At 57.3% G+C, this 24,011-nt stretch overlaps 3 protein-coding genes across 5 annotated transcripts; 1 reads left to right on the top strand and 2 right to left on the bottom strand.

Annotated features, from left to right (window-relative positions):
- Positions 1–1,137: 1,137 nt before the first annotated feature.
- Positions 1,138–2,115, bottom strand: LOC142046823 (carbonic anhydrase 4-like). Its single transcript, XM_075065966.1, has 3 exons — positions 2,037–2,115; positions 1,856–1,885; positions 1,138–1,341 (listed from the first exon to the last, which is right to left on the bottom strand). Exons 1-3 carry the CDS (start codon positions 2,113–2,115, stop codon positions 1,142–1,144), a joined length of 309 nt encoding a protein of 102 aa, XP_074922067.1. The 3' UTR covers positions 1,138–1,141.
- A 7,026-nt stretch (positions 2,116–9,141) lies between these two features.
- Positions 9,142–13,853, bottom strand: LOC116815101 (carbonic anhydrase 4-like). Its single transcript, XM_032763180.1, has 8 exons — positions 13,760–13,853; positions 13,579–13,608; positions 12,757–12,921; positions 12,062–12,210; positions 11,353–11,442; positions 11,034–11,106; positions 10,587–10,750; positions 9,142–10,276 (listed from the first exon to the last, which is right to left on the bottom strand). Exons 1-8 carry the CDS (start codon positions 13,836–13,838, stop codon positions 10,067–10,069), a joined length of 960 nt encoding a protein of 319 aa, XP_032619071.1. The 5' UTR covers positions 13,839–13,853; the 3' UTR covers positions 9,142–10,066.
- On the top strand, positions 10,167–23,750 carry ARMC5 (armadillo repeat containing 5). Of its 3 annotated transcripts, none has more exons than XM_032763127.2 (6): positions 10,167–10,236; positions 18,096–18,203; positions 18,671–19,508; positions 19,736–21,024; positions 21,871–22,003; positions 22,249–23,750. In XM_032763127.2, the coding sequence occupies exons 2-6, from the start codon at positions 18,098–18,100 to the stop codon at positions 23,039–23,041; spliced, it is 3,159 nt and encodes a 1,052-aa protein (XP_032619018.1). In that variant the 5' UTR covers positions 10,167–10,236; positions 18,096–18,097; the 3' UTR covers positions 23,042–23,750. The 3 variants fall into 3 exon arrangements, with proteins under 3 accessions (XP_032619018.1, XP_032619016.1, XP_032619017.1); XM_032763125.2 differs by lacking the exon at positions 10,167–10,236 and adding an exon at positions 17,138–17,484; XM_032763126.2 differs by lacking the exon at positions 10,167–10,236 and adding an exon at positions 17,139–17,453.
- The last annotated feature ends 261 nt before the right edge of the window (positions 23,751–24,011 follow it).

Consider the following 24,011-nt stretch of genomic DNA (forward strand, 5'->3'; position numbering starts at 1 on the left):
CCTGCTCCCTGACATAGCACCCCCTGCTTAGCCCCCACCACCGCCTGCAGCACAGTGCCCTACTGAGCTCCTGTCTGCCCCCTGCAGCAACAGCGCCCCCCTACTGAACCCTCTGCCCATCCCTGCAGCATGGACCCCTACTGTGCCCCTGAACCTGAAGCACAGTGCCCCGCCAAACCCCTGACTGCTCCTGCAGCACAGCGCCCCCTACTGAGCCTGATGCCTGCTCCTTGCAGCACAGCACCCCCTACTGAGGCCCCCAGCCTGCCCAGACCTCACAGTGCCCCCTAGTTCTGCACTGGGCATTGGGCCAGTGCTGTGCCCTCTGCCCTCTCTCACCTCCAGGAGAACCCTTTGTGATTGATGTAATGCTCCGAGCCAGGCCGGGCTGCCCCCTGGCCCCAGTGCAGGTGGAAGGATTTGGCTGTGTAGATAGCTGGGAGCCCCTGTGGCGCTGAATGGAGCCCATCCACTAAATGCATGTCCACTGTAGGGAGAGGAAGAGCCAACACAGGGAATGGGACCAGGTGTCTGGAGTGCAGCTGTGAGCTAGGGAGAGACATGGGTGGGAAATGGGACCCAGCAGGCTGTTATAATGGGTGGGTGATGAGGGGCTCGCCAGCCAAGTGTGCCCCATGTTTGAAAACTGTCGCCTCTGCCAGGAGCTGGCGGATCAAAGCTGATGGGAGCCGCAATGCCCACTTGGGCCCCTGCTCTCTCGAGCTATAGGAGCGGGGTGCTGGCTGGCTGCCAGGTGGCCCTCCCTGCCCTGTGCACTGAGCCAGGCCACCTCTGCACGCCAGGTGCTCCCCAGGCAGGGTGGGGGACAGCTTCTCTCCCCTTCTGTGCTAATTGAAGGCAAAATTTGGGGGGGGGGGTGCACGGACCCTGCCGCCCCCCCATGTGTTGCCTCTGGGGATACAAATATCTTTGCTCATGACAGGTGCTAAAGTGCCTAGTTCTGGCTCTGGAACTCAGGCATCCAGCATGGCAGCGCAGGGTGCTCGCTTTAGGGGGCTCTCTGTACCTACCTGACATGTGTCTGATGAAGTGGGTATTCAACCATGAAAGCTCATGCTCCAGCACGTTTGTTAGCTGATAAAGTGCTACAAGACTCTTTGTTGCTTTTTACAGATCCAGACTAACACGGCTCCCCCTCTGATACCCCGTACCTACCTGTCTTCCCTGTATTTTCCATGGAGATAAGCTTCCTGGCATCCCCATAGCCAGCGAGGGACACAGCCCCCAGGTGGGGATTGTGGACAGCCGCAGGGGTGACGATGTTGATCGGGGACTGCCTGCTGCCTCCACAGTGCCCCAGAGCCGCCCACCTCTCTGGACCTGCCGAGAGGGGAGAAGCCAACAAGGAGGGGGAAGGGCCAGAGAAAGAAATGGAGGAGGAGTCAGAATGTTAATCAGCTGCTGTCACCAACCCCAGAGGTGGCTGCATGATGCAAATTTTAGACCTGGAGCCAGGATTCCTGGGTTCTGTCCCTAATTCTGGCAGGGGAGTGGGCTCTGGTAGGATAAAATGGGAGAACTGAGAGTCAGGACTCCTGGGTCCTTGCTGCAGTTCTGGATGAGGAATGCTGTCCAGTGAGTTAGAGCAGGGGAGTCTCCTGGGTTTTACACATGGCTCTGGGAGGAGGTTGGAGTCTTCTGGTTTAGAGCAGGGGTGTGGGGCTGGGAGTGAGGATTCCTGGCTTCTATCCCTGTCTCTGGAACGCTGACACTGCCCTTCTCTGTGCCTCAGTTTCCCCACCCATCCAAATGTGGGAAAACAGTAATTAACTCCAGAGCTGGTGAGGCCAGAGCGTGAATGTCTATGTCACAGGGAATGGATGAGTTCTCTTACCACATTTTGGGTCTTCGTAGCACCAGGTATCTGCAGGAGAGAGAGAGAGGTGGGGGAACGGGTCAGAGCTGGGAGGTGGCCAATAAATAACTACATCCTGCTGCCCCCTCCCCTAGGCTTGGCCCCTGCAGGGAAGGTGACTTTAGAGCGGGATCAGGGGTGGGATGGGGAGCAGTGTTACCTGCCATATCCGTACTGGTGTAGCCGGCTCCCAGCAGCGTCCCCAGGACAATGAGGTGCTGGACCCAGGCGGGATTCATGTCTCCGATGTCACTTGTTGAGAGCAACCTGGAAGGAGGATTGGAGAGACTGGGTTCAACTCCCCTGCCCTGAGCCAGCCAGGCCCCAATGTGGGGCCAGATCAGAGCCTCTGCCATAGAGAGGAAAGGCCCACACCCAATTTCCCACCCCTGGAGTTGGCGCCTCTAGAGGGGACAGGCCCCTAGGAAGGCTCAGCAGCGAGCAGCTCTCACCTGCCCTGTGCTGATGGGGGAAGATCACACTGCAGGGGTGAAGTGCTCCTAGCAGCTCCTTATATACACGGGGTCACACCCCAGCCCAGCCCAGCCCAGCCCAGCGTGGCCGGGGGTGGAATTACAGGGAAGGGATGAGTTACATCCACGGGGTGGGGCAGAGACAGAGGGAGGGAGAGAGAAAACCAGGGAGCAGAAAGAGAAAAGAGGGAAGGAAAGAGGGGGACGGTGGGAAAGAGGAGAAAGGGGGACCAGTCTGGGTGCGTCTCCCTTAGGGCATCAGCCCCCGGTGCCAGGGCCACCCCCTCTGAGGCTGTGGGCACAACTCTGTGTGGGAAGTGCTGTCCCCAGATGCCCACGTCGACTCTCACCCTTCTTGGAAGGGATGTGCGGGGGAGATGGCGCAAGGAGGAAGTGACACAGGGCAGCCTGGCATGGGGCAGAGCACGTCCCCCGCTGCTGGAAGGACACCTCACACCCACCTTGGGGTGAGCGGATGTCCCTGGACCACTGGCTGGTGTTTCCCTCCTAGAGCTGGGGAGGGAACCCAGGAGTCCTAGTTCCCTGCTCCCCCCTGCTCTAACCCACTAGATCCCACTCCCCACTCAGAGCTGAGGACAGAACCCAGGTGTCCTGGCTCTCAGTCCCCACCCCGAAATTATTAGAGTAGAGCAGGAGTTGGCAGCCTTTCAGAAGTGCTGTGCCAAGTCTTCATTTATTCACGGTAATTTAAGGTTTCGAGGGCTGGTAATACATTTTAATGTTTTTAGAAGGTCTCGTTCTATAAGTCTATTGTTGTATGTAAAGTAAATAAAGGTTTTTAAATGTTTAAGAAGCTTCATTTAAAATTAAATGAAAATGCAGAGCCCCCCCAGAGCGGTGGCCAGGACCCGGGCAGTGTAAGCGTCACTGAAAATCAGCTCGCATGCCGCCTTCAATATGTGTGCCATGGGTTGCCTACCCCTGGAGTAGATTTCTGCCACCCTCAGTTATTGGCACTCAGAGGATAGAGAGCGCCCCCCGCCCCATTGAGCCCCTCCCACCCCACTCCCTGCAGCACTGCACTCCCTAGGGCTGCACTGGGGCTTTGCGGTCAGACTGATGACAATGGGGGAGTGCCCTCCATTGAGCCCCCACTCTGCTCCCTGCAGCACAGTGCCCCTTAGTGCTGCTTTGGGGCATTGGGCCAGCACCTGTTGTTCCAGAGTCTTTCAAACACTTTCCAGAGTTTACGTTAGCCAGGATCCCTGTAGAGCTGGCATGCAATCCCAGAAGAATACGGGAACATCTGCCTGTTTAATACCATAAACTTCTACAGGACTTAAAGTTAATTCTGTAAGGTTTGTCCAGGGTATTGCAGAAAATTACCATCTCGGTCACACCTGGCTTTCTTGCTTCTTGCCTCTGCTTCTCTCTCTGTTCTATGTGTTTTCCTTTCACACACATGGGGCAGGGCTAATCCCTCCAGCGTGGGGCAGTAGGACAGATGAATGGACACACAAACATAGGGCAAGGATCCACCCTTCCAACAGGGGGCACGAGGACAGAGAGATGGATACACACCCAAAGGGCAGAGCTCACCTGTACAGCAGGGGGCAGTAGGACAGACGGATGGACACACACACACACAGGGCAGGGCTCACCTCTCCAGAAGGGGGCAGGAGAACAGACAGATGGACACACACACACATAGGGCAGGGCTCATCCCTCGAGCAAGAGTCAGTAGGATAGACAGGTGGAGACACACACACTACTCAGCAAAAACCCCTGTGATAGGTTCAGTCACAGGGATCCCCTTGGGACTGTAACCTGACGTACTGGAATTACCTCTGAGCTCATTTTCCCTGCCGGCCTGGGACTCCAGAACTCTGCCTTGTTGAGCCAGACACACAAGCCTGCTGCAACACAGACCCAGGTCTGAACCACGCCCCCAAAGCTGCAGACTTTCACCAAAAGCTGCTCAGCAGGTTTCCTATCACCAGCATCCAGACACCCAGCTCCCAGTGAGATCCAAACCCCAAATAAATTAATTTTACTCTGTATGAAGCTTATGTAGGGTAAAGTCATAGATTGTCCACCCTCTATAATACTGAGAGAGAGAGATGCACAGCTCTTTGCTTCCCCAGGTATTAATCACTTACTCTGGGTTCATTAATAAAAAAGTAATTTTTTTTAAGAATAAAAAGTAGGCTTTAGGTAATAACAGACAGAACAAAGTAAGTCACCAAGCAAAATAAAGCAAAAACACACTAGTTTAAGCCTAATTGATTAAGAAACTGATTACAGGTAATAGCTCACCCTCAGAGATGTTCCAATCAGCTTCTTTCACAGACTAGACTCCTTCCTAGTCTGGGCCCGATCCTTTCCCCCAGTACAGTCCTTAGTTCCAGCAGACATCTCAGCTGGAAAACAGGGGTTTTCTCATGACTGGCAGCCTTAGGTGGTAAGCAGGGGTGTTCTCATAACTGGCCTTCTTTGTCCTGTTCCACCCTCTTTTATACCTTTAGCACAAGGTGGGAAACTTTTGTCTCTCTGGGTCCCCACCCCTCCTTCTAAATGGAAAAGTACCAGATTTAAGATGGATTCCAGTATCATGTGACATAGTCACATGTCCTGTAAGACCTCATTGTTCATTACCCAAGGGCTGGCCCATACATACACAAGAGGGCTTGCAGGTAAATAAACCATCTACAACCAATTGTCCTAGTCAATGGGAGCCATCAAGATTCTAAACCACCATTAATGGCCCATTACAATAGGAGCTCAGAGTTATACTTCATATTTCTAGCTTCAGATACAAGAATGATACATGCATACAAATAGGAGGAATATATTCAGTAGGTTATAACCTTTATAAGACTCACACATCTTTCAGATCACAAGCCTGTTCAGGAAGCTGCAAGTCAGGACTTTCTTCCCAGACCAGAAGATCCCTGTAGGGGAAGTTGAAATACCCATTGTGATCCTTGGAGGGCCCGCTTACCCTTTAATGATGTGGCTCATGAAACCCTACACAGGGATCCTTGACAGCAGTGAGGAGTGGTTCAACAACAGGCTGAGTTGGTGCAGAATGACTGTTGAGTGTGCTTTTGGCTGTTTAAAGGGCCGCTGGCGCTGTCTGTATGGGAAGCTGGACTTAGCCAATGACAACATCCTCAGGGTTATAGCCATGTGCTGTACCCTCGATAATATTTGTGAAGCGAAGAGCGAAAGCTTCACTCAGGCATGGACCATGGAAGTTCAACACCTGGAGGATGAATTTGAACAGCCAAAGTGCAGGGCTATTAGAGGGGCCCAGTGTGGGGCTGTAAGGATTAGGGATACCTTGAGGGAGCAATTTGATGTCAAAAGCCACCAATAATGTTTGGTGGCTTGCACAGAAGTGAAGTGCAGAGGTTCCAATGCTAGTAGGCGTCTGTGTTTGCTGCATATGATGCACTGACTTGCAGTGCCTGTTGCTTTTCTGGGTTATGGTATCTTTTACTTAATGCAATAAAGAATGTTTTCAAAGCCAAGAAATTTATTGAAAAGAAAATTCATTTATTGAAAAGAAACACAACTGACGGGAAGACACACCTAGCATGACACATCTGTGCTGTGTGGGAGGAGAAAGGGACAATCATTGATTTGCATATGTCCTGTAATCATATTTAGCCTTCCTGTCTGGAGTGCCATGCAGTGAGTGCTGCATTTCAGGCTGACTAAAATGCATGGTGACTGGGGTTGAGTGCAGTGGGTAAGGGTCATAGTTTGCAGGGCTGCGTGGTGAATTGACAGGTGTTGGACGCAGATGGTGGCGATAAGAAACCGGTTGTTGGGGGAAGTGGATTGGCAGTGATATGGGGGCACAAGGGAAAGAGTTCTGGGACAAGGGCTGCAGGGGAGGGGGGCATGGATGTGCTCCGTCTGCAGTGCTATGAGCACCTGGATTGAATCTGCTTGGTGATCCATGATGGTTAGGAGGCACTCCATGCTGTGGTGCTGGCAACCTGCCTTCTGCTGGTGGAGCCTCTTTTCAGGCTTCTGCCACTCCTGTACTTTTTGATTTTCAGTAAGGGACTGCTGCAAGACCTCACGAAGCAGGTCCTCTTTCCTTTTTTGTGGACGCTTCCTGATTCTTTGCAGTCTTTCGGCCATTGATAACAAGGATGGCTGGGATCTCAAGGTTGCATCTGTAAACCCAATATGAAACGGTTAACAGAGGCAGCATTGTTCACACCAGAGTATTGATTCGGCAGATATCTCACTGCTGAGGGTGACCTGGGAAGAAAGGGAGAATCTTCTACTACAATGTGGCTTCTGCCTGGCCCTTATGTGCAGCAATGGTCCCCCTGCCCCTCACGGCACAGTGGTGTGGACACATTAGCCTTACCGGGATAAGGACCACAGTAGCTCTGCCAAGGAACCTGTGCAAGCAGATTGACCAGCTTCTGCATGAGACCTTTGAAGAGATCACTGAGGCTGATTACCATGATTTGAGAGAGCACATCAATGCCCTATTCCACATCTAGGCATGCACGCAGCCCTAACCCTTCTTTCTGCAACCCTCCTCACCTCAAGAGCCTGCACCAAACAACTACCTTCCCAAAATAAAAGCCACTTACTGGGAACCCCCTCTGCTGTTTGTTCTTCCCCAAACACTGTCCACTGCATCTGGCTACCTTGCTCCTGGCTTGAAAACAGCTCCAGCCACGGAGTTAGGGTGCTCTATGTGCCTTGCCAGTGTGGGCACCTCAGGAGTTAGGGTGCCTGGGGCTGACTTAATGTGCTCTAACTTGCCAGTGTAGCCAAGGCCTAAGGAGCTAGTTCTCAGCTTCTAGCCCCAAGCTGCTTTAGCCAACAGACCCAAGAGCGCTCTCTGGCTTTTCTCTGGGCCACACTGAGCTCACAGAGCACTGCTTGGTGTCCCATTTCAGGGCAACTGCACCTGTATTTCCCCCATATGGTCCAGCAAGGGCTCCCACTTGAGGATCCCAGCTCCTGGATACACACCTGTGTCTTGCTTCCTCCTGGGTGTTTCCAGGCTGCACAATTCCCTGCCTACACTGTGAATTCACCAGCAGGCCAGACTGTCTCCACAGGTCTGCGTTGCCTTCCCCTCGGAGGCTATAACCAACATCAGTGCCCACAGGTAAGTCATCACCCAGCAAGCACATTTATTCTTAAGGTGAAAGCGTTGCAGAGAAAATGTATTCAGAACAACACAGGAACCTACACATGTGCTAATAAGCTACCCAGAGATCACCCAAACCGCAACCAGGGCTCAGGAAGGCACACTCAGGGGTTTATCTGTGGTCACAAGTTCATAACAGCTGTTAGCTCAGAACAAGAACCCCCCGGAATCTGAGTTCCTCCTTTTAACCAGCTCAGGGCTCAGGTCTTGTCCTCCCGTAGCAGAAGATCAGACGACAATGGGTTTCTCCTCTGGAGGTGAGACGTTGCCTTCTTGTCCTCTGAAGTATCTCCCAGGGATCCCACTCAACTGACAGTTCGTCCTTAGCTGATCCGTTGTTCCAGAGCCTTTCAAACACTTCCCAGGGTTTAAGTTAACCTGGCTCTCTCTAGAGTGGGTCCCTGCAATCCCACAAGAATGTGGAAACATCTGCCTGTTTAATCCCATGAATTCCTACAGTACTTAACCTTCATTCAGTAAGGTTTGTCCAGGGTATTGCAGTAAATTACTGTCTCGGTCACACCTGGCTTTCTTGCTTTTTGCCTCTGCTTCACTCTCTGGTTCCATGTGTTTTCCTTTCGCACACACACGGAGCAGGGCTCATCCCTCCAGCAGGGGGCAATAGGAGTAACAGAGGGACACACACACACACACAAACACACACACGGAGAAGAGCTTATGGAAGGGATGGTATGATGGGATAGCTTAATTTTGGCAATTGATCTTTGATTATCAGCAGGTAAGTATGCCCAGTGGTCTGTGATGGGATGTTAGATGGGATAGGATCTGAGTTACTGCAAAAAATTCTTTCCTGAGTGCTGGCTGGTGAGTCTTGCCCACATACTCAGGGTTTAGCTGATGCCATATTTAGGGTCGCGGAAGGAATTTTCCTCCGGGGCAGATTGCAGGGGCCCTGGAGGGTTTGTTCAAAACGTTCCCTCTGCCTTCCTCTGCAGCGTGGGGCATGGGTCACTTGCTGGTGGATTCTCTGCAGCTTGAGGTCTTCAAACCACAATTTGAAGACTTCAATAACTCAGACATAGGTTAGGGGTTTGTTATAGAAGTGGATGGGTAGGATTCTGTGGCCTGCTTTGTGCAGGAGGTCAGACTAGATGATCATATTGGTCCCTTCTGACCTTAAAGTCTATGAGTCTATGAGCTCATCCCTCCAGCAGAGGGCAGTAGGACAGACAGATGGACACACACACACTGCTCAGCAAAATCCCCTGGGACAGGTTAGGTCACAGGGATCCCCTTGGGACTGTAACCTGATGTGCTGAAATTAGCTCTGAGCTTGTTTTCCCTGCCAGCTTGGGACTCCAGAATCCGGCCTTGTTGAGCCAGACACACAAGCCTGCCGCAACACACACTTAGGTCTGAACCATGCCCCTAAAGCTGCAGACTTTCACAAAAAACTGCTTAGCAGGTTGCCTATCTGCAGCACCCAGACACCCAGCTCCCAATGGGATCCAACCCCCAAATAAATCCATTTTACTCTCTATAAAGCGTATACAGGGTAAACTCAGAAACTGTTCACCCTCTATAACACTGATAGAGAGAGATGCACAGCTGTTTGCTCTCCCCCCGCCCCCATATTAATCACTTACTCTGGGTTCGTTAATAAAAAAAGTGATTTTATTAAGTATAAAAGGTAGGATTTATGGCGTTTCATAATAACAGGCAGAACAATGTACGTCAACAAAATAAAGCAAACACACCCAAATATAAGCCTAATGCTTTAAGAAACTGATTACATCTCACCCTCAGAGATGTTACAATAAGCTTCTTTCACAGACTAGACTCCTTCCTAGTCCAGGCCCAACCCTTTCCCCAGCACAGTCCTTGTTAGTTCCAGGGAAAACAGGGGCTCTCACATGACTGGCAGCCCTAGGTGGTAAAGAGGGATATTCTCATAACTGGCCTTCTTTGTCCTGTTTCACCCCCTTTTATAGCTTTGGCACAAGGCGGGAAACTTTTGTCTCTCTGGGTCCCCACCCCTCCTTGTAAATGGAAAAGTATCAGATATAACATGGATTCCAGGATTATGGCCCACACTTTTCATAATTACAATAGGACGCCAGAGTTATACTTCATACAAGAATGATACATACATACAAATAGGAGGAATATATTTAGTAGGTTATAACATTGGAATGATAACTTACAAAAGACCTTTTGCATAAAGCATATTCCAGTTACATTATATTTACATTTATAAGCGTACTTTTATAAAGTACATGGAGTGCAACGTCATGCCCCCTCTGCCCACTCAGTCCAAACTCCAAGCAGTGGGGGACTTGTGATTCAATCCTCCTAAGCAATATTAGCTGACAGATACATTCCCTCCCAGTCTCAAAGAGGACTGTGATCAATGCTGTCTTCAGGACTGCAGAGCAAAACCTATCCCTAGTTTATAGATGGGGAAACTGAGGCCCAGAGCTGGGAAGGCTCTTGATAACGGTCACAATGGGAGTCTGTGGCTGAACCAGGAATAGAACCCAGGAGTCCTGGCTCCCAGCACTTCCCCTGCCAAAGTCTAGCCTCTCGGTGTCTGGTTCTGTCCCCTTATAGGTGCCAGGTGATTGCTGCGATACTGATGAGTAGAAGGATCAAGGCTGCAGGCCGCAGGGCGGAAGAGGAGCTGGGGGCGACTCGGAGGGATGCGGAGGCCTGCACTTGGCGATCCCCAAGGCTTTGCAGAGGCCGATAGTTGTTCTGCAGCCGGGGCCCAGCATGTGAGTCTGTGGAGTTGAGGATGGAGGAGAACGCAGCCACCTGTGGGGAAGGAGTCTGATTAGTGGGGGAGGGACAAAATGAGGTAGGAGGCAAACTTGGGATGCCCTATTGAGTGGCGAGGAGGACACCCCATCAATGGAGAGAACTGAGAAGGTTGGGATGGGGATCACTTTGGAGCAGAGAGTGTGGGGGTTTGAACAGCAGAGGGAAGGGGAGCTGGAAAGAGGACTCAAGAGCCCTGACTCCCAGCCCCTGCTTTTCTCACTCACCAGAACCCACTCCCCTCCCACAGTTGAGGAGAGAACCCAGGAGTCCCTTCCCTCCACCCTCCACGCACACTTGCACTCACCACGCCAGGAGGCACCAGGATGGGGTCGGGGAAGACAGTCCAGACCACGACTTCATCACAGTTGGGGGTGGTGAGGGAACCCTGGTAGCGGTAATAGCGGGCTAGGTCCACCGAGCCCAGGAGCCCCCGCAGGGAGAAGGAGCCGTCCAGATCCTTATCCTCCCCTGGAGGGGCAGAGGGAGAGTGAGGGCCCAGCTCGGCTCCTCCCAGAGCTGGGGATAGAACCCAGGAGTCCTAGCTCCCAACCCCCCTGCTCTAACCCACTAGATCCCACTCTCCTGCCAGCTTAGGGACAGAACCCAATAGCCCAGACTCCTCACCCCCACCCCCCTCCTCACATCCATTATTCTCTCTCCCCCCTGGTGCACAAAGCTGTACTGTCCCCAGCCCCAGTGCTAGGCCAGCCCTAATCCACCTCTCCCGCACCCCAGTTCAGGGGATACTCACCCTTCAGAGCCACCTTCTTCAAGTGCTGGGTGAAGGAATCCCAGGAGTGGGAGGGGTGTGCGTGGGCTGTTGCCTGAGGGACACGATCACATGAGTACAGCAAATAGGGAAACTGAGGTGTGGGGAGGGCTGGGAGTCCTAGAGTGACTCAGAGTAAGACTCCAGCCCCTCCTCGAATCATCAGATACCACTTCCCACCCAGAGAACCCAGGAGTCCTGCTGCCCAGCCCCCACTGTTCTAACTTATTAAACCCCACTGCCTGTCCAGAGCTGGGGATAGAATCCAGGAGTCCGGGCACATCGCCCTGCACTGCCTCACCTGGAGGAAGAAGGCCAGCACAGCAATTCCCTCGGGATCCTTGAGGGCGTCATCCATGCTCAGGTTGTTCTTGGTATGAACAATGTGGAGCTAAAGGGGGAGAGAGAGAAAAATTGGAGATCATGTGTGACGTAAAGGTGGAAGATGAAAATATGGTTCTGCAGAGCGTCCCCCGTAGTGAACCCCTGTTGCTCCGCTGCATCACAGCGCCACCTGCTGATCCCCATGCGCTGCTCCTGCAGCAACGAGATGCCCTGCTGAGCCCTCCTCCCTCGCTCCCCTAGACACGAGCACCCCCTGCTTAAGTCCCCCACCGCGACTCGCCTTGCCAGCACAGTGCCCCCTACTCTGAGCTCCCTGTCGCCCCCTGCTAGCACAAGCGCCCCCTAACTGCATACCTTTCTGCCATTACCCCAGCACGCATCGGCACCCCTCTGTGCCCCTCCTGCAACCTGAGATAGGCACCGAGTGCTCCCCCGCCACAAGATCGTCCCTGACCTTGCTGCCCCTTGCAGCAGCGCCCCGCCTTTAGCTGAGCCTGGTGCCTGCTCCTTCCCCCCCCCGCAGCACAGCACCCCCTACTAATCTCCTGCCCACCCCCTGCAGCACAGTGCCCCCTGCTAAGCCCCCCCCCACTCCAGACCTCACAGTACCCCCTAGTTCTGCACTGGGGCATTGGGGTCAGTGCTGTGTCCCCTGCATCTCTCACCTCCATGGAGAACCCTTTGTAATTGATGAAATGCTCCGAGCCAGGCCGGGCTGCCCCCTGGCCCCAGTGCAAGTGGAAGGATTTGGCTGTGTAGATAGCTGGGAGCCCCTGGGCGCTGAGATGGAGCCCATCCGCTAAATGCACATACACTGTAGGGGGAGGAGAGAGACCAACACAGGGAATGGGACCCAGGCGTCCGGAGTGGCAGTTGTGAGCTGGGGGAGAGACCAGGGTGGGGAATGGGAGCCACCAGGGCTGTAACATGGGCGGGGTGAGTGGGGCTACTAGCCAGGTGTGCCCCACTGTTTGAAAACTGTTGCCTCCTGCCAGGAGCTGGTGGATCAGAAGCTGGTGTCCCCTGGCTCTCTGAGCTGTGGGAGCCGGGGTGCTGGCTGGCTGCCAGGCAGCCCTCCCTGCCCTGTGCACTGAACCAGGCCACCTCTGCACAGCCAGGTGCTCCCCAGGTAAGGCGAGGGCACAGCTCCTCTCCTCCTCTCCCCTTCTGTGCTAAATGGAAGGCAAAATCGGGCGGGGTGGGGCACAGGACCCTGCCTGCCCTCCCTCCACTTGTTGCCTCTGGGGTCATAAATATGTTTGCTCATCACAGGTGCTAAAATGCCTAGTTCTGGCTCTGGGACCCGGGCATCCAGCACGACAGTGCAGGGTGGTCGCTTTAGGGGTCACTTTGTACCTACCTGTCTTCCCCGTGTTTTCCATGGAGATAAGCTTCCCGGCATCCTCATAGCCAGCGAGGGACACAGCCCCCAGGTGGGGATTGTGGACAGCCGCAGGGGTGATGATGTTGATTGGGGACTGCCTGGTGCCGCTACAGTGTCCCAGAGCTGCCCATGTCTCTGGACCTGCGGAGAGGGGAGGAACCAATAGGGAGTGGGAAGGGCCAGAGAAGGAAATGCGGGGGGAGTCAGAATGTTAATCAGCTGCTGTCACCCACCCCAGGGGTGGCTTCATGATGCAAAATTTAGTCGAGGAGGATTCCTGGGTTCTGTCCCTGACTCTGGCAGGGCAGTGGGCTCTGGAGGGATAAAGTGGGGGAACTGGGAGTTAGGACTCCTGGGTTCTTTCTGCAGTTAGGGCCGGGGAATGCTGTCTAGTGCAGGGGTTGGCAACCTTTCAGAAGTGGTGTGCTGAGTCTTCATTTATTCACGGTAATTTAAGGTTTCGCGTGCCAGTAATACATTTTAACGTTTTTAGAAGCTCTCTTTCTATAAGTCTATAATATAGAACTAAACTATTGTAAAGTCAATAAGGTTTTTAAAATGTTTAAGTTTCATTTAAAAATAAATTAAAATGCAGAGCCCCCAGACCGGTGGCCAGGACCCATGGCTGGGAGTGAGGATTCCTGGGTTCTATCCCTGGCTCTGGAATGCTGACCCTGCCCTTTTCTGTGCCTCAGTTTCCCCACCCATCCAAATGTGGGAAAACCGTAATAAACTCCCACACTGGGTGAGGTCAGAGGGTGGATATCTGTGTGCCAGGGGATGGATGGTTTCTCTTACCGCATTTTGGGTCTTCATAGCACCAGGTATCTGCAGGAGAGAAAGAGAGGTGGGGGAGGGGGTCAGAGCTGGGAGGTGGCCAATAAATAACCACATCCTGCTGCCCCCTCCCCTGGGCTTGGCCCCTGCAGAGAGGGTGACTTTAGAGCAGGATCAGGGGCGGGATGGGGAGCAGTGTTACCTGCCATATCGGTACTGGTGTAGCCGGATCCCAGCAGCGCCCCCAGGACAATGAGGTGCTGGACGCAGGTGGAATTCATGTCTCCTGATGTCACTTGCTGAGAGCAACCTGAAGGAAGGATTGGAGAGACCGGATTGACCTCCCCTGCCCTGAGCCAGCCAGGTCCCACTCTGGGGCCAGATTGGAGCCTGTGCCCTAGAGGGGATGGGCCCATGCTCCAGCAGAGCCCCTGGGGGGAACAGGTCCCCCATGCCCTATTTCCCACCCCTGGCCAATGACCCCCCTAGAGGGGATGGGCCCACGCCTCATTTCCCACTCCTGGAGCTGGCGCCCCAACGAGCAGCTCTCACCTGCTCTGTGCCTGGTGGGGGAAGGTCACACTGCAGGAATGAAGGGCTCCTCGCAGCTCCTTATATACACGGGGTCACACCCCAGCCCAGCCCAGCGGGCCGGGGGTGGAATTACAGGGAAGGGATGAGTTACATCCATGGGGTGGGGCAGGGACAGAGGGAGGGAGGGAGAGAGAAAACCAGGGAGCAGAAAGAGAAAAGAGGGAAGAAAAGAAGGGGATGGTGGGAAAGAGGAGAAAGGGGCACCAGTCTGGACATGTCTCCCTTAGGGCGGCAGCCCCCGGTGGCAGTGTCACCCCCTGGGAGGCCGTGGGCACCCCCTGTGGCAGGAGTGCTGGCCCCAGATGCCCACATCAACTCTCGCTTTCCTTGGAAGGGATGTGCGGGGGAGATGGCGCAAGGAGGAAGTGACACAGGGCAGCCCAGCGTGGGGCAGAGCACGTCCCCCGCTGCTGGAAGGGCCCCTCACACCCACCTTGGGGTGAGCGGATGTCCCTGAACCACTGGCCAGTGTTGCCCAACTAGAGCTGGGGAGGGAACCCAGGAGTCCCCTCTGCTCTAACCCACTAGATCCCACTCCTCTGTCAGAGCTGAGGACAGAACCCAGGTGTCCTGGATCTCAGTCCCCATCCCTAAATTATTTGACTAGATTTTTGCCACCCTGTTATTGGCACTTGGAGGATAGAGAGCGCCCCCTATTGAGCCCCTCCCACCCCACTCCTTGCACCACAGCACCCCCTAGTGATGCTCTGGGGCATTGGGCCAGCCCCCTCTATTGAACAGTCAGATGTGTTCATAGCCCCCGAGGGGGTTCGTCAGCTGGCGGTTGTGCAAAGCGAAAATGCTGAAGTCATCTCCCATGACACCCTGATCTGTTTCCCCATCTGCTGAAACTCAAGCTGGGCGGATGGAGTAACCATGCTTCCTGGGTTTACAGCTTCTCATTCCCAACACAACTGGCTGGGACTGACTCACAACAGTGTCGGGCTGGTGTTGTTCATACACCCTGCTCGACAGGTGGGGAATACTCACAGGTCTCCCAGAGCCAGAAGACTTCCTTGTTCCCCCTAGCTGGGGCTAGAACCCAGGAGTCCTCACTTAGAACCTCCCATCTCACCTACTAGACCCCATTCCCCTCCCAGAGCTGGAGAGAGAACCAGGTGTCCTGGTCCCAGGACAGGGTGCAAGAAGGGTCAAAGTTGGTCTCTATCCTACACCCTTGCCCCGACTGGTTCTCTAGCCTGGAGATATGGCGTCGCTGGGACTCTCTGAAAATGGGGCAGGAGGGTGAGGCCAGATCATTTTGGTGACACACCATGGCCCCAACCAAGGGTTTTAAATTTGCAAGTTTGGCTGCTTCCCCACTGTGACCTGCACTGAGCATGACAGTCATGAATGGGAGGCAGGGTCTAGTGAGTTAGTGTAGTGAGTGGGATGGGGGAAGGCTGGGAGTGAGGACTCCCGGGTTCTCCTTTGAGTTCTGGGAGGGGAGTGGGGTCCAATGAGTTAAACCAGGGGAGTCTGGACTCAGGGCCAGTTTTGGTGGGGGGGTGCTCAGATCTCAAAGGCATGTGGGGACAGAGGACTCTCTCTGTCTGTAGCATCCACAAGTCTGACTGACTGGGAACCAGTTTGGATAACTGGGCCAGCTTGTGGGAACTGGTCTGTGCTGTACCCAGAGGGAAGTGTCTTCCTCTCCTAGCTGAGAGCCTATAAACAGGCAGCTGCTGACAGTGTAAACTCTGCTGCGCTTCACCCCAACAGCTGATCTCCCTACAGGCCTGGGGGTGGTGCAGAGAGAGGTCATGTTGTCCTTGCTTATAACCGCTGTCTCTCTCCAGAGGCCCAGTGCCCCTGAGGGGTTAGCGCCCTGCACAGCTATGTCAGGGCGAAGAGATAATAGGGATGGGTTTGGAGCAGGCACGGGTTCTCTCTCCGGCTCTGGGAGGGGAATGGGGTCTAGTGGTTTGGAGGGGGCATGGGAGCCAGGACTTCTGGGTTCTATCCCTGGTTCTGGCAGGGGAGTGGGGTCTATTAGGCACCTGCAGGGAGTTAGGCCAGATGACACTTGCAGTCCCTTCTAACCCTATGAGTCTATGATCATATCCTGGGGCAGTGGGTTCCCATCTTCTCTGTGGTTCCTCCCAACTCCCTGATGCAATGCTAGGTGAACTGGTGCCAACCAGGAGCCTAGGGTGCAGCTGCCCCCACCAACCTGTAGGCCCCACACCCAGTGTGTGTGGTGCTGATGCATAGGTGGGCTTTCAGCCCTGCCTATGATAAGTTTACTCCCCACTGCAGTCGGGCATCTTCTCCTGGTGTTGCATGTGGGGAAGTGAGGCACCAACAGGGGCAGGGAGTCAGTGAGTCAGCCAATGACAGAACCCAAGAGTCCTGGCTCCCATGACCCCTTGAACCCACTCCCTTGCCTGCAGGGCGACCAGACAGCAAATGTGAAAAATCAGGACGGGGGTGGGGGGTAATAGGAGCCTATATAAGAAAAAGACCCCAAAATCAGGACTGTCCCTATAAAATTAGGACATCTGGTCACCCTACCTGCCAGAGCCGGGGACAGGACCCAGGAGTGCTGGCTCCTGGATTAAAGTTAGCATCATGCAGCCAGCTCTACAGTGGGAGACAGCAGTTATTTAACATTATGACCCCGCCCACTCGTTCTCGGTGGCTCCTCCCCCTCTCTGTTGACTGCTCGCCACCCGCCAGCGCCAGGTAGATGGCAGACCCAGGGCAGTGTCACAGCCCCTGCACCCACTCCCCCAGCTGAGGTGAGAATTGCTCCCTGCACCCCCACCCCCCCGACTGCGCTATGCCTTCTGGGAGCTGTAGTCCTTCCCTTTGCTTCCACTGGGGAGCAGAACTACATCCCCCACAATGCATCGCTCACTCCCCGGGCCGGCGCCGCACCTCATGGGAGTTGTAGTTCTTCTGGCCTTCTTTAGCCCGGTCCCTGGGGGGGCCCGAACTACAACTCCCACAATGCTCCGGGGCCGGACCCCGTTCAAGGAGGGGGCCCTTGCCCCTGTTGCTCTTGCCCGTGGGCCTCTCCCGCGATGGCAGCTGCAGCCGGGGGGAGTTGCCCCGCCGAATCGCTGGGCTACTGCCTGGCCCAGCTGCGGGGCGGAGCCGAGCCTGGGCTGGGCCGGGCCCTGCTGGCCCTGCGGACCCGGCACATCAAGCAGCCCGGCGGGATCGAGCGGTTCCGGGCCCGCGGGGGGCTGGGGCCCCTGCTGGGGCTCCTGGCTGGGGCCGTCCGGCCCCGCCGCACCCTCGACCTGGCCCTCAGCATCCTGGGCAACTGCTGCACCGAGGGGGGGAGCCGGGCCCAGGTGCGGGAGCTGGGGGGGATCCCCTCCCTGGGTGAGTGACGCGGCGGGCAATCCCCGACGCGAAATGGTACGGTCCGGGCCCCCTGAAATGGTACTCTGGTCCCCGCCCCCCCCCCCCTCAGCCAGAGTGGCACAGTCCAGGGTTGCCCTGCTCTGGGTCTCCCCGAGCCAGAGAGGTACAATCTGGGGTTACGCTGCTTCTATCAGGGCTGGGGGTGCAGCCTGGGTCTCCCCCCCCCGAGCCAAAATGTACTGTCTGTGGTCCCCTTGAGATGTAGTGGTATGGTCTGGGTTGCCCTTCAATGCCTCAGGCCTCTGAGCCTGGCCAAGGTGGTGCATCTGCGTTCTCCTTGCACCTGTTAGCCTGGTGCCTTGATTTCTACCTTCCCTGGTATGGTGTGGCTCGGTGTTCCCCTGTGCATGCATGGGCACCATGATGGTACGGTCCTGCACCCCCTCCATCTCTCCTGGGGTGTCTCATGTCTGCCTGTTCCGTCCCAGCGGCTACGTCTCAGCACCGAAGGGATCCCTGGATAACCAGCCCCTGTGTTCGACCCCAAGAGTGGCTGCATCTCAGTTCTGTGCAAGGATATGCACTCACCATGGTTCACAGACGGCTTGCTTTCTCCCCCCCCCCCCCAGTGATGATCCTGAAATCCCTTGGAGTCGAAAGTATCCACAACCGGACAGCACGGGCCCTGGGCAACCTGGCCATTGATATAGAGAACCTGCAGGCCATCCATGATGCCGGTGAGTATGCCCCCCCCGCCAACCTGCGAAAGGAGGATGGGGGAAGACTGGGAATTGGGATTCTTGCCCCAGAGTGGGGAGCCCCTCTGATCCTGCCAGGCAAAGGATCGTACTGAGGCTCACCCCATACTGGGCATCCCCTGCTAACCTGGGCTGGGGTAATGGGAATCATTCAATACAGGGAGCTCCCCTCTGCTTGCTTGCATGGGGGTAATATTGGGACGCATCCCCTTACCGGGAAGTGCCCTGCTGACCTGAGGGATAATGGGGTTTGCTCCTGTATTGGGGAGCCCAATCTCTGATCCCTTATGAGGGTAATACTGGGGTTCACCCCATACTGGAGAGGAGCCATGTTGGGGTTCACCTCCATACTGGGAAGTCCCCTGCTGACCTGGGAGGGGGTGATTGGGGTTCATGCTCTGGATTTGGGGCTCACTAACCCCTTTTCTCTCTCTGACCCCTCCCAGGCGCGGTGCCACCCCTGGTGCAAGTCCTTGCCAGCTCCCAGGACAGCGAGTGCCTACAGAGTGTCATTCGGGCCCTGCGCAACCTGGGCGCCACCCCAGCGCACCGCCTGGCGCTGGCCCAGCAGGGTGCAGTGCGAGTCATCTCCGAGCGCCTGGCTGCCAGCCCTGACGATCCCGCGCTGGCTGCTGCGGCCGCCCGGGCCCTGCTAGAGCTTACCAAGGGGTGCAGCCGGGACTGCGCCGAGCAGCTGAGCCTGGGGGGCGGGGTGGTGCCCCTGGTGGCGTTAGCCGGGCATAGCAAGCGGGCAGTGCGGGAGGCGGCCATCTCAGCGCTGTCCAATCTCTGCCTGCAGGGCATGCTGCGGCCAGCGGTGGGCAACGCTGGGGGCGTGGCAGTGCTGGTAGGGGAGATCCAGCGCAGGCGCGGGGCGGGAGCCGCCGGTGCCATCCTGCAGCCCCTGGTCAGGGCACTCTGCCTGCTGTGCCGAGAGGCAATGAACCGCAGCCGGGTGCGGGAGGCCGGCGGGCTGGAGCTGCTGCTGGCGTTGCTGCAGGATGGGCGCCAGCGAGGCTGCCACGCCCGCGTAGTCGTGGCCTTCGTGGCCTTCTTCTACGACCAGGAGGCACTGGAGGTTCTGCAGGCCGGCGGGCTGGTGGCCCTGCTGGTGGAGCGGCTGGTGGCCCAGGGCCAGTGGGCTGCACGCTGTGAGGAAGAGGCCAAGGAAGAGGACGGAGAAAGCGAGGATGAGCGGGATGCTGCGTCCTTTGACTTCCCCCCTGAGGGGCGACGGGAAGGTGGTGCACCAGAAGGGGAGTCACCCAGTTTCCAGAGACTCAGGTGAGCATCTCTCCCTGTGTGCTTGGGGCTCGCTTGAGAGGTTCTTCCCACTCCCTAGTGCTCCCTGTTGGCCCCAGGGCTCCCCTGGTTTCCCCGCCCCCTGCTTGCTCCAGTGCTCCTGGCTCAGTAGCTCGTCTCCTTTCCCTGTTCCTGCTTGCTTGCTCTAGGCTTCCTTGGTTCCCCCTTCCTCCTTGCACCCAGCTCTCACTCCTTCCCTCTTGCCGCAGGTCCTGGCTGCTCTCCGAGGGTTACATTGCCAGTCCCTGCGACCTCTCCCCTCAGTGGTCCCCCGACAGCTCCCTCAGCCCCACCCTCGAGCTGCAGGATGACATGCCAGGACCTGGCCGGCTGCCTGCGGGGCTCGACTCGCCCACCCACTTAGCTCCTCCGTCGCTGGATCCGGCTACCAGGGTGCAGTGCTTGGCACCTGTGGCAGAGCTGGACTCAACTGTGGCTGATGGGAGCCATGTGGCAGAGACTCCAGATGCTGAGGCACCAGCCCTGGCACATTTGGCTACAGCCAGAGCTGACAGGCACTATCCAGCAGCGTTAATGCCAGGCAGGGCACTGCGTTTGGCTGCCAGGCCCCATACGGCATTGCCAAATCCAGTCAGGATGGGTGAGCACAGCGCAGCCCCCGTGGTGCTGCTGGCAACACCAAAGTCCACTGGGACCAAGAAAGATCAACTGGCACAGATTACACTGGATGCTGCCAGCAGCACCCGGAACCTGCAGGCTCAGTTGCCGCTTGCAGCGACCCCGAATGAGGAGCTCTCACCAAACTTCGCTCTGACTGACCTGCAAAATCCAGCACGGTTCCCGGCTGCGGCAGCCACCGAAGAGTTGTGTCCAGGCACACTGGTTCCAGCAGGGCCTGGCGGGCATGTCACAGCACCATCAGACAAGCCAGGCCCAGCGCTGGCACCACCAGTTCCCACAGGGACCAGCCGGTCCGATCCGGCACCGAGCCCAATTCCCAAGGATCTGCGTCTGGTTTCTCCGGTTCCTACTGGGACTGAGCAGCGCCTCCTTGCCAATGACTTCCTCGAGCCCCAGCCCGCTGCTTTTTCCTCGCGGCGCCGCACCAAATCACGTCCCCATCCGGACGCGGTCCCCTGCACTCCAGCTCCGTTCCATCCCCCGAGCGAGGTCCTGGCCCCGCAGTTCTTGCTGTGGGGAGGGGAGGAGGAGCTGTCGGCCCCCGAGGCACCGGTCCTGCTGCTGCTCTCCCGGTTTTCCCAGGCCGAAGACCCCAGCCGGAGCCTGGTGACTGGCCCAGTGCTGCAGGGGCTGCTGGCCTATGTCACCGGAGCCCCAGCCCCGCTACCCCGCTGCCTGCGGCTGCTGCATCAGCTCACGTGCAACCCCATCTGCCTGGAGGCGTTTGTGCGCTGCCACGCCCCCTCCCTGCTGCGGGCCTGGCTGGTGCTGGGTGTGCCCCCAGAGGAGGCTGCCGCCGTGGGATGTGAGACCCCCAGAAGTCCAGGCAGCGGGCACCGGCGGTTCAAGGAGTTGGGTAAGTCCTCCCCACTGCTGAGTCTCAGGGCATGGGATAGGTGAGCACCCCAGTCCCGGGCTATGGGGGTCACCCTGCTGCATTACGGGGCTCCCAGCATCCCAGTGTGAGAGCACTTTGTCCCCGGAGTACTGGGGTCCTCTCTGGTAGCCCTAACCCAGTGACACCACACACACACACACACTCTCTTTCTGTCTTTTTCTCTCTGAGGGAATTGGGGTTTGCTGTAGGTCAGGGATTGGCAACCTTTGGCACATGGCCCGTCTGGAAAGCTGCTGGCGGGCCAGGCTGGGCCAGTGTGTTTACCTGCAGCGTCCGCAGGTTTGGCAGATCGCAGCTCCCACTGTCCGTGGTTCACTGTGCCAGGCCAATGGGGGTGACAGGAAGTCGTGGCCAGCACATCCATCGGCCCGCGCCGTTTCCCGCCGCCCCCATTAGCCTGGCACAGTGAACTGTGGCCAATGGAAGCCAGCCCGCCCACCCACCCCGCTAGCAGCTTTCCCTGACGGGCCACGTGGTGAAGGTTGCCAATCCCTGCTCTAAGTTAATGGGGTCTCCTGCTCCCCAACTCAGGGTGAGCCTTGTCCTTCCACTGTCGGGTTCACAGTGCCCCAGCGTGGCACTAGGGGGAGTTGTGAGGCTCGGCAGGGAATGCTGCTCGGTGGGGGCTGGGCACCATCGTGGGGTGGAGGGTGGGATATGGAGGGATGCTGTGCCACAGGAGCCGTGTCATGCCCCGGGAGGATGTGATTGGGCGGGGGGTCTCATGCTGCAGGGACAAGGCAGGTGGATGGGGGGGCTGTGGTGGGGGAGGGGCCAGGCTCTGACATGCTGCCCCCTTCCCAGGCGAGACCCTGCTGTGCAATCTGTGCGTCCAGGCTGAGTCGGCCTTTGGGGCGGGCGTCCTCACCCACATGCTGCTCTCAGGCACCGAGGCCGACCAAGTGGCCTGTGCCGTGGCCCTGCCCCTCATCTGCAGGTGGGTGGTGCTGGGAGGGGGAGGAGTGAGTGGTGGGTGGGCACTGGTGTGTGTGTGTGTGTGGATGTGGTGGTGGGGGGTGGCTGGTTGGGGACGGGGCTGGGCCCAGCTGTTGGAAGGCGGAGGTGGGAATGGAGGTTGTGGGGCTGATTCAGGGAGGTCCTGGGCCCATCTGGGAGGGGGAGGGAAGGGGGAGGCTGGGGGCCAATCTGGGACTGATCCATTCCCCCTCCCCCTTCCCCCAGGAAGAAGTCCCTCTGCCGAAGGCTGCTCCTGGAACACTCTGGCCTGCGCCTCCTGCTGGCTGCCTTGACACATGGCACCGACCCGCCCTTTACCTTCTATGCCGTGGACTCGCTCTCCCTGCTGCTGGGTACTGCTGCCCCCATCCCTGCCCCGCCTGCCCCCAAGCGCTCCCGGCTGGCAGCCTCCCCGCCGTGCCACTACGAGCGGCTGGTGAAGGCAGGCGGGGCGGACCTGCAGTTCCGGTTGGACTCGGGCACCCCGGTGCCGGCCTCGCGCCAGGCTGTGTGTGCCGACTCCGATGTTCTGCGGGCCATGCTGGCAGGCGGGTTTGCTGAGGCACGCCAGGCCCTGGTGCCCATCCACGGGGTGGCACCTGCCCCCTTCCTCGTGCTGACCCACTTCCTGCATGGCTGCCGGGGTGAGCCGTGCCCGGCCCTGGGAGGCCCGTTCCCACCTGGCGAAGGGGAGCTGGCGGAGCAGACGCTGGTGGTGGCTGAGCAGTTCCTGCTGCCCGAGCTGCAGGAACTGGTGGAGGAGGCGTTGTGCCAGCAGTACCTACGCCCTGGTGCCAGCCTGGACCAGCTGTACCGGCTTGGGGAGCGGCTGGGCCGGGGGCAGCTGCTGCGGCGCTGTGCCCGCTACGTCCTGCTGGGGGCGTCGGAGGAGCCCACCAGCCGAGCAGCCGCACTGGCGCAGATCCTCCGAGTCACCGGTGACCCCAAGGGACTGGCCCAGGAGCTGCTGGCAGTTGCCATGGAGACGCCATGGGGAGTGGGCACTGATGGGACCTAGGCTAGGGGGCTGGCTGAGGGCACTGCCCATGTCCCTCTGGGTTGGGGGCTTGGCTTAAGGCACTCTCTGTACCCCTCTGGGTGCGGGCGGTTGGAAACAGAGGAGTGGGGAGGTTGATGCTTAGGATAGTGGAGGGTGACTGAGGGGGAGAAATGGGGTAATGGCAAGGTAAGGAATGGGGATATGAGACCCCAGCGGTGAGAGGAATCAGGGCAATGACCACTGACCCCCAGGAAAGGTTGGAATCCTTCTCTGTTGGGTGAGTCATTCCTGCCCCCCCCTCCCCCGGCCATGGCACAGGGAGGGAGCTTGCCTGAAATCTCACCTGAGGAAGAGATCATGGCGTATTGGGGGGGGTGCCCCTACTTTTGCGGCATGGGGCACCTCAATTCCCCCACCTGAGACCACGGAGAGCAGTTTGGGGGGGGCTTGACTGGAGAGGGGCTCAGTCCCTGATCTGCAGGGTACCCCTCAGTCACTGAACCAGGGCAGTGTGTGTGCTTTGTCTGAACTGGGAGATGCCCCTGTCTTCTTTCCTAGGTCCTAGGTAGGGCAGCTGTGGGGGGCGCTCAGCGGTACCACCCATGCTGCGCGGAGTAGCGACAAGCGGCTGGGGATGCTTTCTACTGGTGAGGGGATGGGTGTGTAAGACTGGAATGTATTGAATAAGCTACTGTACATGGAGAAATATAGGCCAGGCTTCACCACGTGCATGTGTCTGTGTCTTCATTCTGCTGGAGAACCCAGGAGTCCTGGCTCCCAGCCCCCCTACTCTGTCCCCTCCAGTTGGGGCTAGTCTCCTATCTCTGCTCCTGGCTGGGGTGTGGCAGGGGCAGCAGCAGCATGTGGTCTGCCCCCCCCCGGGGGGGGGAGCTGAGCTGAGCCTGTCAGAGCTGCCTGGGGGTGGGGAGGAGATGGTGGGTTGGGGGGAACCAGGCTGTGGGCTCCCCACTTAGCACTGGCTGCCCTT

The sequence above is a fragment of the Chelonoidis abingdonii genome, chromosome 4 (genome assembly GCF_003597395.2).
Source record: "Chelonoidis abingdonii isolate Lonesome George chromosome 4, CheloAbing_2.0, whole genome shotgun sequence".
Taxonomy (NCBI): domain Eukaryota; kingdom Metazoa; phylum Chordata; order Testudines; family Testudinidae; genus Chelonoidis; species Chelonoidis abingdonii.